This window comes from Oncorhynchus keta, chromosome 22 (assembly GCF_023373465.1).
Source record: "Oncorhynchus keta strain PuntledgeMale-10-30-2019 chromosome 22, Oket_V2, whole genome shotgun sequence".
In the NCBI taxonomy this organism is placed as follows: domain Eukaryota; kingdom Metazoa; phylum Chordata; class Actinopteri; order Salmoniformes; family Salmonidae; genus Oncorhynchus; species Oncorhynchus keta.
Window position 1 is genome coordinate 19,173,915 of NC_068442.1, and position 19,897 is coordinate 19,193,811.

At 42.6% G+C, this 19,897-nt stretch overlaps 1 protein-coding gene across 1 annotated transcript in view; it reads left to right on the forward strand.

The window, feature by feature from the left end:
* LOC118370939 (serine/threonine-protein kinase WNK1-like) overlaps positions 1–19,897 on the forward strand; it is a 51,707-nt gene that overhangs the window by 15,838 nt on the left and 15,972 nt on the right. Inside the window, 3 exon segments of the mRNA XM_035756178.2 lie at positions 12,596–12,768; positions 12,968–13,188; positions 14,816–14,973. Coding sequence (XP_035612071.2) covers positions 12,596–12,768; positions 12,968–13,188; positions 14,816–14,973 — 552 coding nt within the window.

Here is a 19,897-nt window from a genome sequence, read left to right on the forward strand (position 1 = left end):
TTAAGGAAACCGATTTTAGCAGGTGAGTAATTGTCATTATTACAAATAAATAAAAATCAGCCGATTTAATCAGTATCTGCTTTTTTTTGGTCCTCCAATAATTGGTATAGGCGTTGAAAACTCATCGGTTGACCTCTAGTTTCAATAAACCGTTAGTCACCTGGAAGCTTAGCTAAATATGGTCTAACTTAACCATTACATACATCATTGTTGTTGGTATAACCACTGACCGAGTAGCTTGTTAGTAGCTTGAGTGTACAACAGGGCCTTCTCTCTCAGGAAGGAAACCTTCAAATTTAGACTCTATTAATTCTTACAAAGATTTTATTAGTTTCAGAAACAACCTGTATGATGACATCGCCAAGTCTGAAATCATATGACACCTCTGCACAAAATATGAATGATTGCACAGAAATGTGTAGGAGTAGTTTTGCTTTCGTTCGTGAGTGAAAGCTTTGCATAGGCGCTTTGTTGCATTGTTGTGGGACTGTAAAAAATGCCCGGAATGTAAAATAACGTTATTAACTGGTTCTCGTTCTTTTAAAATAACAGTATAGGGAATTCCATAAGGTAATTCAAGAAATTGTCAAATAGACTAGACGGTTTCTCTTTCACCCTTCAATCGCTGTTGAGTAGCGCACGCGCCCCTCCCTTTGTGCTTCACAGTCCAGGGGCAGCTCTCTCCCTCCCATCCGAATCAGAACTATTGATAAATCCAACCCAAATGTAGAGTGGTAGTGCCTTATCCTCGTGTACAATCATCTCAAACTCCTTATTTACATCTGGTATTCGCACAGCGTTTGTTTAAACTTCTCAAACACTTCTTGACACCCTGGTGTCCAGTATACTGGTTCGTGTCTCTGCCCCCCCCCCCTTCCGCCAAAGCGTTCAATGGCATAGTCATTGATGAGAACGATGGAATAAAAACTATGGATGTAGTCAAATAGACCCCGTTGTTAATTTAACTGTCACTGCCCCAAAGCCGAAATCGATTGCTACTGGGACAGTGACACGTGCAGTTTGTGACATGCCCGAAACCCTATGAAAGGATACTTCACGTTGAGTCTATCAATCGACCCTCAATTTAGCACAAACAGACACACATTTACAGAAAGGGAGATATCCTGCAAACATGAACTTCATTCATCTTAAATTTGAGGCATACATTTTTCTCAGTATGGTCCCCGTTTGTCTTTGTATTATACCGGCGCGAATGGCATGTTAATGACAGATCATTGTCTCAATGCATTTAAAAAATATATATATTTAAATTTTATTTTTGAATTTTTACCCCTTTTTCTCCCCAATTTCGTGGTATCCAATTGTTGTAGTACAACTCCCGTACGGGCTCGGGAGAGATGAAGGTTGAAAGTCATGCGTCCTCCGATACACAACCCAACCAAGCCGCACTGCTTCTTTAACACAGTGCGCATCCAACCCGGAAGCCAGCCGCACCAATGCGCCGGAGGAAACACCGTGCACCTGGCCACCTTGGCTAGCGCACACTGCGCCCAGCCCGCCACAGGAGTCGCTGGTGCGCGATGAGACAAGGACACCCCTACCGACCAAGGCCTCCCTAACCCGGGCGACGCTAGGCCAATTGTGCGTCGCCCCACGGACCTCCCGGTCGCGGCCGGTTTTGACAGAGCCTGGGCACGAACCCAGGGACTCTGCTGGCGCTGCAGTACAGCGCCCTTAACCACTGCGCCACCCGGGAGGCCACCACAATGCATTTTTTAAGTCTAGATTACTATACATTTCGTGAAGACTCAACAACAAATGTTTGGTAATCTCCAATCATTTACGGGCAAAAATTAAAGCTGGACAGTCATGGAGCATTAGAAAATTCAAAAAACGATGGATGTAGGAAAGATGTGCAAAAGTTTCTGTCACTGGTAATCTTGTCGTCTGCATTGAAGTATGGCTTGAGTTCTGTACTTTCTGTTCCTGGGAGATCAAATAAGAAACCTGTGCTGGATTATCAGCTTTTTTTTAGTTTAACAGACCATTTCTTTGGATTGGTTTAATTAAATTTGGGACAATTTCATGTAATGGGAGCATATCAAACAATAGACTGCAGATGCTGTCAACACTCGTATTCATCATGTGACCTTGTATGAGAACCTTCGCTTCAAATTACTAAAATATTGCATTATTAGAGTGCTTGCTGAAAGCTACTAATAACATATTAGGAACTATACTGTCAATACTCATTACACTTGACTTCAATTGATAATCCATGAGTAACATGAATCTTTCCATTTCCTTTCTTTCTACTCCGAACTCACTTTCTTCTACTTTCAGTAGTATACATACAGTTGAAGTTTACATACACTTAGGTTGGAGTCACTTAAAATTGTTTTTCAACCACTCCACAAATTTCTTGTTAACAAACTATAGTTTTGGCAAGTCAGTTAAGACATTTACTTTGAGCACGACACAAGTAATCTTTCCAACAAATGTTTACAGACAGATTATTTCACTTATAATTCACTCTTGTCACAATTCCAGTGGGTCAGAAGTTTACATACACTAAGTTGACTGTGCCTTTAAACAGCTTGGAAAATTCCAGAAAATTATGTCATGGCTTTAGAAGCTTCTGATAGGCTAATTGACATCATTTGAGTCAATTGGAGGTGTACCTGTGGATGTATTTCAAGGCCTACCTTCAAACTCAGTGCCTCCTTGCTTGACATTATGGGAAGATCAAAAGAAATCAGCCAAGACCTCCGAAAAAACATTGTAGACCTCCTGGTTCATCCTTGGGAGCAATTTCCAAACGCTGAAGGTACCACATTCATCTGTACAAACAATAGTACGCAAGTATAAACACCATGGGACCACGCAGCCATCCTACCGCTCAGGAAGGAGACGCGTTCTGTCTCCTAGAGATGAACGTACTTTGGTGCGAAAAGTGCAAGTCAATCCCAGAACAACAGCAAAGGATCTTGTGAAGATGCTGGAGGAAACCGGTACAAAAGTATATATATCCACAGTAAAACGAGTCCTATATCGACATAACCTGAAAGGCTGCTTAGCAAGGAAGAAGCCACTGCTCCAAAACTGCCATAAAAAAGTCAGACTACGGTTTGCAACTGCACATGGGGACAAAGATTGTACTTTTTGGAGAAATGTCCTCTGGTCTAGTTGGAATGTTTGGCCATAATGTCCATCGTTATGTTTGGAGGAAAAAGGGGAGGCTTGCACGCCCAAGAACACCATCCCAACCGTGAAGCACTGGTGCACTTCACAAAATAGAGTGCATCATGTTGAGGGGAAATTATGTGGATATATTGAAGTAACATCTCAAGACATCGTTCAGGAAGTTAAGGCTTGGTTGAAAATGGGTCTTCCAAATGGACAATGACTTCCAAAGTTGTGGCAAAATGCTATTGGAGTGGCCATCACAAAGCCATGACCTCAATCCTATAGACAATTTGTGGGCAAAACTGAAAATGTCTGTGAGCAAGGAGGCCTACAAACCTGACTCCGTTACACCAGCTCTGTCAGGGGGAATGGGCCAAAATTCACCCAACTTATTGTGGGAAACTTGTGGAAGGCTACCTGAAACGTTTGACCCAAGTTAAACTATTTAAAGGCAATGCTACCAAATACTAATTGAGTGTATGTAAACTTCTGACCCACTGGGAATGTGATGAAAGCTGAAAATATATTATTCTCTCTACTATTATTCTGACATTTCACATTCTTAAAATAAGTGGTGATCCTAACTGACCTAAGACAGGGAACTTTTACAAGTATTAAATGTCAGGAATTGTGAAAAACTGAGTTTAAATGTATTTGGCTATGGTGTATGTAAACTTCCGACTTCAACTGTATGTTTTCCTTCAACTCACTTTTCCACCCTTTCCAACTGGAAAGCCCTCTCAATCATCATCACCCAGTACATTTCTCTTCCACTCTAACACTAGTTTACCTTTAACATATCTTCTATGCTTTTCCCTCTCTTTCCCTCTAACATTATTTTACCAGGTGAACAAAAAGGTTTTAATTACAGACAAAACAAAACTTATTTTCACAGGCAAGCCACTGCCCCCCTGGAAGGCTTTGTGTATTTTAGTCTACCCTATCTTTTTTTGCTGTACATATTTATTACCAATCTCCGTTGTATATTCATTTGCTGCACATTCATGAATGTCTTTTATTTTGAGGTTAATATGTAATGCTTCCAAATTATAAAATACATCAGTCATCACACCAATGTTCACCAAATTTTAAATGTACTGTATCTATTGAACTTCTCCTTATCGCATTCTGCTTCGTTTCCAATTTTGTTTGTCTTAACTATTGTCTATAGTTTTGAATTGACTGATGTTGTTTCTAATCTAACCATTTACACAGTTGCATAGGGGCCCAGCTTTTTCTGTGGGTTATAGACTCTGGAGCGTAACATCCCACGATCACCTCTTTTAACAACCTTTTATACACTCTTTTAAACTCCTCTTCTTTCTCACACAATTGCTTCACTGTTTGGTCACCGGTCAATTAATCCGCACATAAAACGGTCAACCGAATCGTTTCTAGTCATCTCCTTCTAGGCATTTTCCTTCTCTTGACTTTATATTGCGATTGGCAACTTTCATAAATTAGGTGCATTACCGCCACTGACCGCCACGTCTTTCATTTACCCACGTGGGTATTTTGGAGAAGGCACGTGGGTATCTGCTTCCATAAACTAACGAGGAGATGGGAGAGGAAGGACTTGCAGCGTGATCTGTATCACAAATAGAACTGACTTCTATTTTAGCCCTTGCCAACACAGACACTCGCGAGCTGTGTGGGTGCAATTATTGAATAATATACATTTCTAAATTTATTTTGCATCGTACGCGACTCGAGCGGTGTCGTCCGCCTGTTAGTGTACCAAACTCTGCCTGCGGCCAGTGACGGACTTCTCCGTCACAAATGTATTGGTTCAATGAACTCACCAGATCTACACAACGTCTCTCATTCCCATCATATTCATAAATTGGGACTGTATCCCCTCGGATTTAGTAACTATGGCTCTATCCACTGTTACTGACAGGATGCATCCAGTGCATTTTCACTTCGTCATTATTTGGTATTGTGTGTAGATTGATTGATGGGTGGAAAGAATGTTTAAACCATTTTAGAATAAGGCTGTAATGTAACTGGATAAAGGGAAGGGGTCTGAATACTTTCCGAGTGCACTGTAATTACATTTCTCCTACACAGAACTTGAACCTAACACTATTTTCTAAGGATGTATAAAAACAATCTATTCATACTAAGAGGATATAATAGTATAACATTGTGATTAGGACACTAGTATCACTCAGTTGTATTGGCACTTCTTTGTAAATATCAGCAGTAACATTACTGGTATGTAAATAAGTCTAACCAATGACGCATTTGCAAACAGCCCGGTATTGTGGTATGGATGTTATTCCTCTTTTGTTATTGTTTTACTCAGACATCTGTAGTTGTTCAACCACAACAAAATAACGGAAATGCTCAGTTTTAAGCTATGAGCATGTGTGATATAAGCTAATTATAAACATGCATAAGATGTTTTGAACTGAAATGTAGTATATATTATTGTTAGCATCTTTTGTAGCCAGTGATCTCTCGTGACCATGTAATGTGCAGTGTTACTACATGGCTGTTACTACATGGAGTGTCTTTTGTTGCTTGTATGTGACAAGCAAAGGGGGACTTGTCAGTAACAGATGTCCAAGCTCAGGTTAATGCAGGAAGTAGTTTACATTGCTTTGTAAGTGTGAACTACATAACTTGCCTAATAAGGTTCTGCTTTATACTCCATAGATGCTATTTTTGAGATGACAATGTCAGAGGAGTTCCTAGTGTTAAACTGTTGTAATGAACTGTTTTAATTACCGTAAGGGAATGGTGTGTTAGACCAGTCCGTTGCAGTGAACTGTGTTTGTAGTCAGCCAGTGAAGCAGTTGTGGAATGCTGAACACATGTAAACACAGAATGGGGCGGAGTGGTTTGAATTAAGTGTAGACACATGGTTTTTGTCACAACATTTCTGACCCTGTCGTGACTGATTTTAATGTCATGTTTTATTACATCAACAATATGTTCTATTTATTTGGGATTTTAAAAAACAAACATTTTCTCAGCATTTCAGTTATCACACTGTGGGTTTCAATTGCTGCTCAGTTGTCCAAGTGAATTTATTTAACTGAAATGTGTCTTCCGCATTTAACCCAACCCCTCTGAATCAGAGACATGTGAGGGGGCTGCCTTAATCGACATCCACGTCTTCGGCGCCTGGGGAACAGTGGGTTAACTGCCTTGCTCGGGGGCAGAACAACAGATTTTTACAGCTGCTGTTAAAATGTTCACACCAGGCAAAAATTATGGAATAAGAGAACAAAGGCTATTTATATAAATAAGATTGGTATACATCTTAATTTAGGAAAAGACTTGTAATGTTATAAATAATTGAATGGTTTAATTTATTTAATCAACCGCTTCTTTAAAAACGTAAGGTTATCGTTAACATTGTTGTTATTTTTAAGACTGTCAATATCTACGGATATATACAGTGCATTCAGAAAGAATTCAGACCCTTTACTCAGTACTTTGTTGAAGCACCTTTAGCAGCAATTACAGCCTTGTCTTCTTGGGTATGACACTACAAGCTTGACACACCTGTATTTGGGGAGTTTCTCCCACTCTTCTCTGCAGATCCTCTCAAGCTCGTTTCAGGTTGGATGGGGAGTGTCACTGCACAGCTATTATCAGGTCTCTCCAGAGATCAGTTTCAAGTCCAGGCTCTGGTTGGACCACTCAAGGACATTCAGACTTGTCCCAAAGCCCCTCCCGCTTTGTCTTGGCTGTGTGCTTAGGGTCTTTCTCCTGTGAACGTTTACATCCTGGCCAATTCAATTCGAATTTCAACTCATGAGTTGATTCCAAAATTCAGAGTTGCGCACAACCATGGTATCGAACCCCAAATGTTTCCACGTGCACTACAGAATGGGAAGAGAAAAGGGAAGGGGAACTGCTGGCCCATGCCATGGGCACAACAGATGAACTGAAACTAGGTCAGTTAGTTAGAGAGCAAAGCAAGCACCCCCTCGCCCCTGACTCAACCTCATCCCTGTGTACCCCCCAAAAAACCTGCCTTTGTTCAAAGAATCCTCATCCTTCCACCTCCCTGTCCTCCAAACCCCCCTCCCTAGTAACCACACCCCCAAAGACACCCAACACGTAACAGTCAGACCAAAGCCCCAGAGCCAGAACAGCTCAGTTCCTTTCTAAATGCAGTCAGATGTCAGTCTGACAGTGGAAAGCTCCCTGTCTCTCTCTCTCTCTCACACACTCACACTCACAATAGGGAGCGTTTCCTGGACAACCTGGCCACTTGCCAGATCTTGCACTGATGTTGTTTCATATTGTGGTCTGGGTTGGCACTTTTAGCAGATCAGAGAGCAGATCTAGGCCTAGCAGTGTATCTGGCAACACTGAGACTGAGGCATAAAGGCCTCAGGCCTGTGCACACGCTCTGTTGCCTTTTACCCCCGTTTTAGTATTTAAATAGGCCTATTGTCGAAGTGAAATGAGACCTTTTAGTTAAAATGTATTTGCTGGCCCTCTTAAGAAAAGGTTTTGATTATTGTTGACTTTTACTGGTCCAAGAATGAAAGCGTTGGCGATCATAAAGTGTTCCAAAGAGTTATAGTCTACAAATTCATGAAGGTATCTGATTTGACTTGTACTTGATATTCTGTCAGGGCTTTATGCTGGCCACCTGTTGAATGTTACCGGACAGAGCTCTGTGTGTTTGGATAAGAGTGCACTATGAGAAGCCTAGGGATAGTAGTAGTGAGTGTGGCCTACTTAATCTGTCTTGAACTCTTTATCAGCAATCTATTGTTTCAGATAGATGTATGAAGCTGTATTGTTTTTTTTGTGGTAGGCTAGCTTTGGCTGTTGTCTGAGTAGAGCCAGCAGTTATTTTTTTTAAACACGTGACCTGACCAAGAAAAACTCCCGTCCCTACCGATGAGAAATGTTTTATATATGTTATGTATGATTTGCGATGGTAGACTGAGGGGATTTGGTTAGTAGACAGGAAGAATGAGGTTTTTCACGTTTCCACTTTCGTCACTCGCTCAGTCACGCTTTGGCCCTTTTTGTTTTCAGTTTGGTGGGAAAGTATGCCAAAGCTGCACACATTCCTCATGTCACTGCCCCATGCCAGAGAGAACAGGCGCAAGGTCCTACGTCCGTGGGTGTGTGTGCGCGTACATTATTTCAGTTTTACCTCTGCCTATATATTTACATCAAATTATATTAAAGTTTAAAGTGACTCTCCCAGTACTTTTGTATACTTTTTAGCCAGTAGTTCTTAAAGTAGCACTCACCAGCCAAGTGATCTCAGAAAATCGCATGCTACATTCCATATGTGCAGCTACTCTAAATGACCGAAAGTATGTGGACACCTGCTCGTTGAACATCTCCAAAATCATGGACATTAATATGGAGTTGGGCCCCACTTTGCTGCTATAACAGCATCCACTCTTCTGGGAAGGCTTTCCACTAGATGTTGGAACATGCTTCCAATCAGCCATGAGCATTTGTGAGGTCGGGCACTGATGTTGGGCGATTAGGCCTGTTTCACAGTCGGCATTTCATATCATCCCAAACGTGTTCGATGGGTTGAGGACAGGGCTCTGTGCAGGCCAGTCAAGTTCTTCCACATCGATCTTGACAAACCATTTCTGTATGGACCTTGCTTTGTGCACGGGGGCATTGTGATGCTGAAACAGGAAAGGGCCTTCCCCAAACTGTTGCCACAAAGTTGGAAGCAGAGAATTGTCTAGAATGTCATTGTATGCTGTAGCGTTAAGATTTCCTAACATAATTGCAAGGTGTGCTTTCGACGTCAAGCCTTTTTGAAATCTGACACAGCGGTTGCATTAAGGAGAAGTTTATCTATAATTCCATGCATAACACTTGTCTTTTATCAATGAGTATTTCTGTTATTTGATGTGGCTCTCTGCACTTTCACCGGATGTTTGTTTGAGACGATGCATTTCTGAACATAACACACAAATTTCAAATTAGGTTTTTGGACATAAAGATGAACTTTATCAAACAAAACACACATTTATTGTGTAACATGAAGTCCTGTGAGTGCCATCTGATGAAGATTATCAAAGGTTAGTGATTAATTTAATCGCTATTTCTGACTTTTGTGAGCCCTCATTGGCTGGAAAATGGCTGTATGGTTTTCTGTGACTAGGTGCTGACCTAACATAATCGTTTGGTAGGCTTTACGGCGAAAGCACACCAATTTGAAATCGGACACTGTTGCTGGATTTACAAGAAGTTTCCTTTTTAAAATGGTGTGAAATACTGGTATGTTTGAGGAATTTGAATTGTGTGATTTCTGTTGTTTTGAATTTGGCGCTCCTGCAATTTCACTGGCTGTTGGTGAGGTGGGGCGCTAGCGTCTGACATCCCAAAGAAGTTAATGTACAGTACCAGTCAAAAGTTTGGACACACCTACTCATTCAAGGGTTATTCTTTATTTTTACTATTTTCTACATTGTAGAATAATAGTGAACTAAGAAAAAAACTAAGAAATAACACATGGAATCATGTAGTAACTGAAAAAGTGTTAACTTCTCTAGGGTATGTGGGACGCTAGCGTCCCACCTGGCCAACATCCAGCGAGATTGCAGAGTGCCAAATTCAAATACAGAAATACTCATTATAAAAATTAAGAAAAGATACAACTATTTTCCATAGGTTTAAAGATTAACTTCTTGTGAATCCAACCACAGTGTTAGATTTCAAAAATGCTTTACGGCGAAAGCATACCGTACGATTATTTGAGAACATCGCCCATTAGACAAATCATTACAAACCGTAACCAGCCAAGTAGAAGAGTTGCACAAGTCAGAAAAAGAGAGAAAATTAATCACCTACCTTTGATGATCTTCATATGGTTGCACTCAGAAGACATTACTTTATTCAGTAAATGTTCCTTTTATTCGATAAAGTCTCTTTATATCCAAAAATCCAAATTGTATCCGTAAAGTTCATATAAACATCGTTTGACATGTTTCTATTCAATCCTCAGGTTGTTTCTAGCCTAAATAATCGATAATATTTCAACCGGACAATAACGTCGTCAATATAAAAGGTAAACAAAGGCACTCTCTTGGTCTCGCACATGAAAAAGCTCTGTGCCACAGCAGGGTCCACTCATTCAGAATGCAAGCCTGAAACAATTTCTAAAGGCTGTTGACATTGAGTGGAAGGCAAAGGAACTGCAATTTGAGTCCTAAACTACAAACAAACAAAAACAATCAACTTCCTGAATGGATTCTTCTCAGGTTTTCATCTGCCAAATCAGTTCTGTTATACTCACAAACTATTTTAACAGTTTTGGTGTGTTTTCTCTATCTAAATCTACCAATTTATATGCATATCCTAACTTCTGGGCCTAAGTAGAAGGCAGTTTAATATGGGTACGCTTTTCATCCAAAATTTCAAATGCTGCCCCCTACCCTAGAGAAGTTAAACAAATCCAAATATATTTTAGATTCTTCAAGTAGCCACCTTTTGCCTTAATGACAGCGTTGCACACTTTTGTCATTATCTCAACCACCTTCACCTGAAATTATTTTTCAACCATCCCACATATGCTGAGCACTTGTTAGCTGATTTTCCTTCACTCTGCGGTCCAACTCATCCCAAACCATCTCAATTGGGTTGAGGTTGGGTGATTGTGAATGTCAGGTCATCTGATGTATCACTCCACCACTCTCATTCTTGGTCAAATAGCCCTTACACAGCCTGGAGGTGTGTTGGATCATTGTTCTGTTGAAAAATAAATGATATAGTCCCACTAAGCGCAAACCAGATGGAATGGCGTATCGCTGCAGAATGCTGTGGTAGCCATGCTGGTTAAGTGTGCCTTCAATGCTAAATAAATCACAGACAGTGTCACCAGCAAAGCACCATAACCCCTCCTCCTCCATGCTTCACGGTGGGGATCCACACATGTGGAGATCAGTTCACCTACTCTGCGTCTCACAAAGACACAGCGGTTGGAACAACAAATCTCAAAATTGGACTCATCAGACCAAAGGATAGATTTCCACTGGTCTAATGTCCATTGCTTGTCTTTCTTCTCTTCTTATTAACTCTCTTCTTATTGGTGTCCTTCAGTAGTGGTTTCTTTGCAGCAATTTGACCATGATTCACGCAGTCTCCTCAACAGTTGATGTTGAGATGTGTCTGTTACTTGAACTCTGACCATTTAATTGGACTGCAATTTCTGAGGTTGGTAACTCTAATGAACTTATCCTCTGCTGCAGAGGTAACTCTGGGTCTTCCTTTCCTGTGGCGGTCCTCATGAGAGCCAGTCTCATCATAGCGCTTGATGGTTTTTGCGACTGCACTTGAAGAAACTTTCAAAGTTGTTTCAATTTTACGGAATGACGGACCTTCATGTCTTAAAGTAATGATGGACTGTCGTTTTTTGCTTATTTCAGCTGTTCTTGCCGTAATATAGACTTAGCCTTATTTGGTAAAAGACCATCTTCTGTATACCAGCCCTACCGTATCACAACACAACTGATTGACTGTAGCGCATTAAGAAGGAAATAAATTCCACAAATGGACTTTTTAACAAGGCACGCCTGTTAATTAATTTGTTTTTTTTATTCAACATTTAACTAGGCAAGTCAGTTAAGAACAAATTCTTATTTACAATGACAGCCTACACCGGCTAAACCTGGACGACGCTGGTTCAATTGTGCGCCACCCAATCATGGCCGGTTGTTATACAGCCTGGAATCAAACCAGGTTGTCTGTAGTGACGCCTCAAGCCCTGAGATGCAGTGCCTTAGACCGCTGTGCACTCGGGAGCATTGAAATGTATTCCAGGTGACTACCTCATGAAGCTAGTTGAGAGAATGCCAAGCGTGTGCAAAGCTGTCATCAAGTCAAAGGGTGGCTACTTTGAAAAATCTCAAATGTTTTTATTTGTTTAACACTTCTTTGATTACTACATTATTCCATATGTTATTTAATAGTTTTTGTCTTCACTGTTATTCTACAAAGTAGTAAAAATAAATAAAAACCCTTGAAGGACAAGGTGTGTCCAAACTTTTGACCGGTACTGTAATTTGATGAATATACGTCGGTCTATTCGTACTTGTTTTTTATGAACTGTCAAGCACTTTTGTCCAACTCAGTCACTATACTGCTTTGAAATAAACAAGTGATGATGTATTTGTCCCAAGCATTCGCTAACTGAAAGCAAAGCTCACAGAAATGTTTGAGGATTTGCCCTCTTTCCAAAAGTTTAGTGAGCCAAACACTCATATTGCAAATCCCCACACTTAAAAAAGCATCAACATGAATGTTTGTGCCACGACGTAGAGCCACTTTCACTTTGACATCATACTAGTAAAAGGCTACTGTTCGCATTGTTGTTTGACCTTTGCTGAATGAAAAGAGTATATGCCATATTGTCTGTAAGCTAAATCTACTCTCATAGACCTGTGTTTATTCTCTCCTGACTGTCTAACACTGATGTTCCTATGACCCCCCCACATAGGACCGCAAGCTGTCCAAGTCGGAACGGCAGCGGTTCAAGGAGGAGGCTGGCATGCTGAAGGGGCTGCAGCACCCCAACATTGTCCGCTTCTATGAATCCTGGGAGGCCCCCGTTAAAGGCAGGAAGTGCATTGTGCTGGTTACAGAACTCATGACCTCCGGAACACTGAAAACGTGAGTATCATTCTTACACACAGGCGTCAACACTAGTCCAGTGCTGGACGTCATGCAAATGGTGTTGCTCTCTTCTGTGTGTTCTTTTTTAACGATGGTCATAATGAAACTGTCTGCACAAGGTTCCTGAGTCAGTGAATTGTAATGAGGATGGATGTGTGACGTCCATCTTTAACCCTATATCTGTCCTGTTCTGTAGGTATCTGAAGCGTTTCAAGGTGATGAAGATTAAGGTTCTGAGGAGCTGGTGTAGGCAGATCCTGAAGGGCCTTCACTTTCTCCACACCCGAGCCCCTCCCATCATTCACAGGGACCTGAAGTGTGACAACATCTTCATCACCGGCCCCACAGGCTCCGTCAAGATAGGAGACCTGGGATTGGCCACACTCAAGAGGTCATCTTTCGCCAAGAGTGTCATAGGTAAGACCCCAATATCACCCACTTCCTTTTACTGTGCCCTGCTTTCCTCCTCGCTACACTCCAAAGGGATGTCTTGTGTAAGGTTCTTATACTGTGGTTGACCTTGAGGTTATGAAGGGTTTGATTGGGGGGGGTTAGGTTTCTGTTTCTGATCATCTTTTTTTTTATGACAATGTGGTTGGAAAACAGACCACAATGTTTCAGCTCTCTAATCAAACCACAGCACAAGCGGAGGCCAGGTCATGGGGAGACCCACAAACCCTTTCTTTACACACACTGTCATGTCAGTGAGTCCGCCAGGGCTGGTTACTCAGTGACAGAATCGATTAGATAGTCTTTTTCCTCCATAAAGTGAAAGTTTGCTGTGTCAGATTCCTACTAAGAAAAAGTAGCGCCTCCAATCTCTCGGTGAAATATGAATCTCAATCCACCTGTCGTGCCTTAACCGTCAGGCGAGCCAGACCAGGGCAACGGGTATGGCCACTGGTTCTATGTTCTGTCTCAGACCGGTCTTTGCTCTGTGGTTTGGAAATATGTGGTCTGTTTGCCAATGATGCCAATAACATTTCCCGTTTGTCTCTCTTTTTTTTAAGGGTTTGCTCCCACAGGTTTCTGTCAGTGTTTCTCTGTCTTTTAAACCATTTTAGGAGCAGAGAGATGCTTCTTTTTCGGTCTGAAAGCCCCCCCCACTTCTCCTTTATCAGACCTATTTTTATTTTTTCATTCTCGGGTATGTTTTGTACTGTAGGCTGTAGCCTCAGATGTGCTCCATGCTGCAGTAAAGGAATAAGTAGGGTACTGCTGGTAAGTGACTATTGTTATGGGCCTGGTAAGTGTGCGAATGCACTGTGACACACATCTTACAAAAACCTATTCATTTCAAATATCCATCTTGAGTTTTTCTGTGTAAGACCCTCAGAAGATTGAAAGCAGAGTATCTGCTATTTGAATACGGCTGGTGTCCAGACACACACTGTTTCATTAACTAGCTATGGGATCTGCTTCTCTCGGCCCTCACCGTAACACCTTACTCCCCAGGTCAATGAGGACAGGTAAGTCAGCCTACTTAAAGGTAAGTTTGTATGAAATGGGTTATGTTTGAGTGTTTGTTTGTGAAAGGTAAGGTCTTGACACAAGTTATTTCCATAGCTAGTCTTACAATTCATGCCCCTTCTCTGCCATATTGAAGCCCCTGATCACTCAACTCACTAACTGGGTTCTGACTGGTAAACCGGGTAATTCTACAGTCTGTCAGTAGTTGAACTGACATGTGTCTAACACCAATTTTCCCACAGTGTGTTCTGTACACCAGCCATCTTCTTTAGACCCCTATACTAGGTGTATACCCCCCCAGATAACAAGGTCTTACACTGAGAGACGTGTGCCTCTTTCACTACAGTCTAACTGAGCCCAGCTCCCCCCCTTTTTTTTGTTGCTCTCCTCCTCCCCCCTCTCTCTCTCTCTCTCTCTTTCTCTCCTCTCGCAGGCTCTGCTCACCCGGAGGCAGCGGCGACGGGTCACTCTTCTTCTTCCTCCTCTTCGGTTAGAGAAGAAGTGGGGCGTTTTGGGTGTGACACTCCGAGAGGGAGAGAGACACAGAGTTCTGAATGGTTGTATTTGATTTAAGGTACCCCTGAGTTCATGGCGCCTGAGATGTATGAGGAGAAGTACGACGAGTCAGTGGATGTGTATGCCTTTGGGATGTGCATGCTGGAGATGGCCACCTCAGAGTACCCATACTCCGAGTGCCAGAACGCTGCACAGATCTACCGCAGAGTCACCAGCGTAAGTCTCCCCCGCCTCAACCCTCATTCCATGAACCCTGTTGTTCTCCCACTCTGCCAACCCCCCCCTCCCTGTTGTCCTCCCACTCTGCCACCCCCCTCTCTCTGTTGTCCTCCCACTCTGCCACCCCCCTCTCCCTGTTGTCCTCCCACTCTGCCACCCCCCTCTCTCTGTTGTCCTCCCGCTCTGCCACCCCCCTCTCTCTGTTGTCCTCCCACTCTGCCACCCCCTCTCCCTGTTGTCCTCCCACTCTGCCACCCCCCTCTCCCTGTTGTCCTCCCGCTCTGCCACCCCCTCTCTCTGTTGTCCTCCCGCTCTGCCACCCCCCTCTCCCTGTTGTCCTCCCGCTCTGCCACCCCCCTCTCCCTGTTGTCCTCCCGCTCTGCCACCCCCCTCTCTCTGTTGTCCTCCCGCTCTGCCACCCCCTCTCTCTGTTGTCCTCCCGCTCTGCCACCCCCCTCTCCCTGTTGTCCTCCCTCTCTGCCACCCCCTCTCTCTGTTGTCCTCCCGCTCTGCCACCCCCCTCTCTCTGTTGTCCTCCCGCTCTGCCACCCCCCTCTCCCTGTTGTCCTCCCGCTCTGCCACCCCCTCTCTCTGTTGTCCTCCCGCTCTGCCACCCCCTCTCTCTGTTGTCCTCCCGCTCTGCCACCCCCCTCTCCCTGTTGTCCTCCCGCTCTGCCACCCCCTCTCTCTGTTGTCCTCCCGCTCTGCCACCCCCCTCTCTCTGTTGTCCTCCCGCTCTGCCACCCCCCTCTCTCTGTTGTCCTCCCGCTCTGCCACCCCCCTCTCTCTGTTGTCCTCCCTCTCTGCCACCCCCTCTCTCTGTTGTCCTCCCTCTCTGCCACCCCCCTCTCCCTGTTGTCCTCCCTCTCTGCCACCCCCCTCTCTCTGTTGTCCTCCCACTCTGCCACCCCCCTCTCTCTGTTGTCCTCCCACTCTGCCACCCCCCTTTCTCTGTTGTCCTCCCACTCTGCCACCCCCTCTCTCTGTTGTCCTCCCGCTCTGCCACCCCCCTCTCCCTGTTGTCCTCCCACTCTGCCACCCCCCTCTCTCTGTTGTCCTCCCACTCTGCCACCCCCCTCTCTCTGTTGTCCTCCCGCTCTGCCACCCCCCTCTCCCTATTGTCCTGCACTGTCCTGTTATTTCCTTCTGGCTGATACTGGAAATGGTCTTTGGCTTGGATCCAAAGGAGGAGCAATAACAAACACACCTCGACATAGATACTCCATGATTTATGGTTAGAAATGGATATGGAAGGTTAGCCTATTTTGTCACCAATCAGCATTGCCATTCTAGTAATGTAATCTCTGTTGCCACGCTCAATGATCACAGTTGTTCATCAACTACACTGAGAGGTAGTAGGTACACCTCTCACTTCCGTGAGCGCTGCACGACCACGGTGGGAAATTCACTTTTTGGTCCACCAGCCACTGTCGCAGGTAGATTTTTAAAAAATCTACCAGACACTCAGATTTTATTTTACCAGACAATATTATTTTTGCCATAATTACAACAAAAATATAAACGGATGAGCATGCTTTCTGTTTTTCTAAAACAAGAAATGTATTACTATACTAAACAAAAATATAAATGCAACAATTTCAAAGATTTTACTGATTTACAGTTCATATAAAGAAATCAGTCAATTGAAATAAATGCATTAGGCCCTAATCTATGGATTTTACATGACTGGGCAGGGGTGCAGCCATGGGTGGTCCTGGGAGGGCACAGGTCCACCCACTTGGGAGCCAAGCCCAGCAAATCAGAAGGAATTTCTCCCCCACAAAAGGGCTTTAATGCAGACAGAAATACTTCTCAACCCCAGATGATCCCGCAGCTGAAGAAGCCAGATGTGGAGCTCCTGGGCTGGCATGGTTACATGTGGTCTGCGATTTGTGAGATCGGTTGGACGTACTGCCAAATTCTCTAAAACGATGTTGGAGGCAGCATATGGTGGAGAAATGAACATTAAATTCTCTGGCAACAGCTCTGGTGGACATTCCTGCAGTCAGCACGCCAATTTCACGCTTTCTCAACTTGAGACATCTGTGGCATTGTGATGTGACAAAACTGCACATTTTAAAGGGTCCTTTTATTGTCCCCAGCACAAGGTTAATTTATGTAATGATCATGGAGTTTTAATCAAATTTATTTATATAGCCCTTCGTACATCAGCTGATATCTCAAAGTGCTGTACAGAAACCCAGCCTAAAACCACAAACAGCAAGCAATGCAGGTGTAGAAGCACGGTAGCTAGGAAAAACTCCCTAGAAAGGCCGAAACCTAGAGAGGAACCAGGCTATGTGGGGTAGCCAGTCCTCTTCTGGCTGTGCCGGGTGGAGATTATAACAGAACATGGCCAAGATGTTTTAATGTTCATAAATGACCAGCATGGTAATAATAATAATAATCACAGTAGTTGTCGAGGGTGCAGCAAGTCAGCACCTCAGGAGTAAATGTCAGTTGGCTTTTCATAGCCGATCATTAAGAGTATCTCTACCACTCCTGCTGTCTCTAGAGAGTTGAAAACAGCAGGTCTGGGACAGGTAGCACATCCGGTGAACAGGTCAGGATTCCATTAATCAGCTTCTTGATATGCCACACCTGTCAGTTGGCTGTATTATCTTGACCAAGGATAAAATGCTAACTGACAGGGATGTTAACAGATTTGTGCACATTTGAGAGAAATAAGGTTTTTGTGCAAACGGATAACTTCTGTGAAATATTATTTCAGCTCATGAAACATGGGATCAACACTGAGTTTATTTTTGTTCAGTATAGTAAGAACTAATGGGGTATATTGCTTAATTTCATAATGTTTGTGACATGTGTTTTTTAATATACATTGGTTCAAAGATGAAGTTTAGATAGTAAACAGTTCTACAGCTGAACATCACAAATCAACAAAGTGCTTACCTGCTACAAAAGGCTGAGTGATATGGCTTAAGTAGAAATGTAGAATCTCACAAATAAATCTAGGAGAACAATTAAACTATTTTAGAGTTTTTAATGATAAGAAATGACTAAAAGTTGATTAATAAAAGCTTTTAGGAGAGAGATCCCTACTGAATCAAGCACAATCAATAGGTGAGACAAACGCTCAGCTGCCCCTTTAAGGGACTGGCTGTTACCGTGGTAACTTGGATATGCACTTGTCTCTAATGGGAAAAAAATACATTTCATCAGATAATTTGAGTTCGCTGTAACTAACATAAAAAATCTACCTAGCATGTGAACAAAATTATATAACTGGCCAAGAAACTCGAGGAAAAAGTCAAACTTAGTAGCCTTTTCTAGTCAATTCGACCAACTTCAACATATGGATAAAAAAATGTATATATTCCAAATATATGTGTGATCACCTGCCAACGTGGCTGGTGAAATAGACATTCTTAGCCACCAATTACAAAATCTACCTGCATTTGGCAGGGTTGGTGTTAATTTCCCAACCCTGTTTATGACACAGGTTACCTTTTTACCTTGGTTAAACATTGTTAAACTCCCTTTAAGTTACTTGCATTCCAGGAATCAGTATACACAACATACTTATCACAGAATTGTGCAAACTTATGACTGTCTATCAGAGCTGTCTTAATGTGACTGTGATTACAGCACTTATCCAGCCCTCCATACCTCTGTAGAGCCAGGCAGTCTCCTGCTGTCTCTATAGAGCTAATCTCTGTTACCCAGAAGTAAATCCTCTTGAAATATGGTCAGTTTCCTTATTTACATTCCTCTCCCTCCCTCCCAGTAACAGCCCTAGCCACTAATCTTCAAAGGGTGGGAGTGTCACCATAACTCCTAAATGCACATGTAGAATTTAGATCAGTGCCCCTCAAAACAGGCCCAGGGTTCAGTGGATACTGTAGCTACTGAACCTTGCTCTGAGATGAGAGCACTGTAACCGGTGACTCTATTCCCCCTCAACAACGTTGTTTTCCCACAAAAACATTTGGGACATTCAAGTACATCACATTCAATTACATGGGTTTTAGCACAAAGCATGCACTGCTGCCCAGTAAAGGGTTATACTCTGTTCTAATACAGTGCTGCTAGGAGGTGACAGGGCAACGCCACAGAACGTTCAGATATAAATATATTATGTAGACAGACATACTTCTGGCATGTATAATATGGAATAATTTCAGCTTTGTACACATAATTTAGATCTGCAACATTGTGCCCTCCAGAACACAACCCTGAGTAGACCAGGGCCCGGTTCCTCAAAAGCATCTTAAGGCTGCTTTCATCGTTAGAACCTTTTGTAGGTGCATCACTAAATCTCCAAACGGTTTCCCAAAACCATTGTTACTAAAGTTGCTCTTGAAAATGTTTGTTATTTAACAACTGCCTCAGAGCAGCTAAGTAGATGCAGTTTTGCACTTTCGCGTCATTTTATACACAGAAGATCTTCGCTAAACACCAAATCTATGTTTATCTGTCTTTCTGTGACCGCCAATAGCTTCAGAACAAGTGTGACAGTGACTACAAATACAAAGTTGCTGATTTTCTTTGCATAACAAGTGAATGATATAAAGAAACTTCAAATGAAAACCGAGAACTGTATCAAAAGATAAATACAGTATAGGCTACATAGACTTATATATATCTGAATGGTATTAGAATTTCATGTTAATTCAATTAAGTTATATTTAGATATTTGTGTGCTTTTTAGCTATTTTTGTGTAACATGTGCGCAATGATGTACTAAATCTTGATTTTAGCGCATTATTATAGTTAAGCGTTAGAATAAGGCGCATCAATATTTGTAGCCTTGGATAATAATATCGCCCTAGGAGCTGATCCATCATCAGTATTGTGGAATAATTGTAATGTTAAGATTAGATTGGAAAGGGAGAACGCTGATCCGAGAGCAGTGCTGCCTTTCTTTCGATCCAATCCATATCAACACAGGCCTCAACGA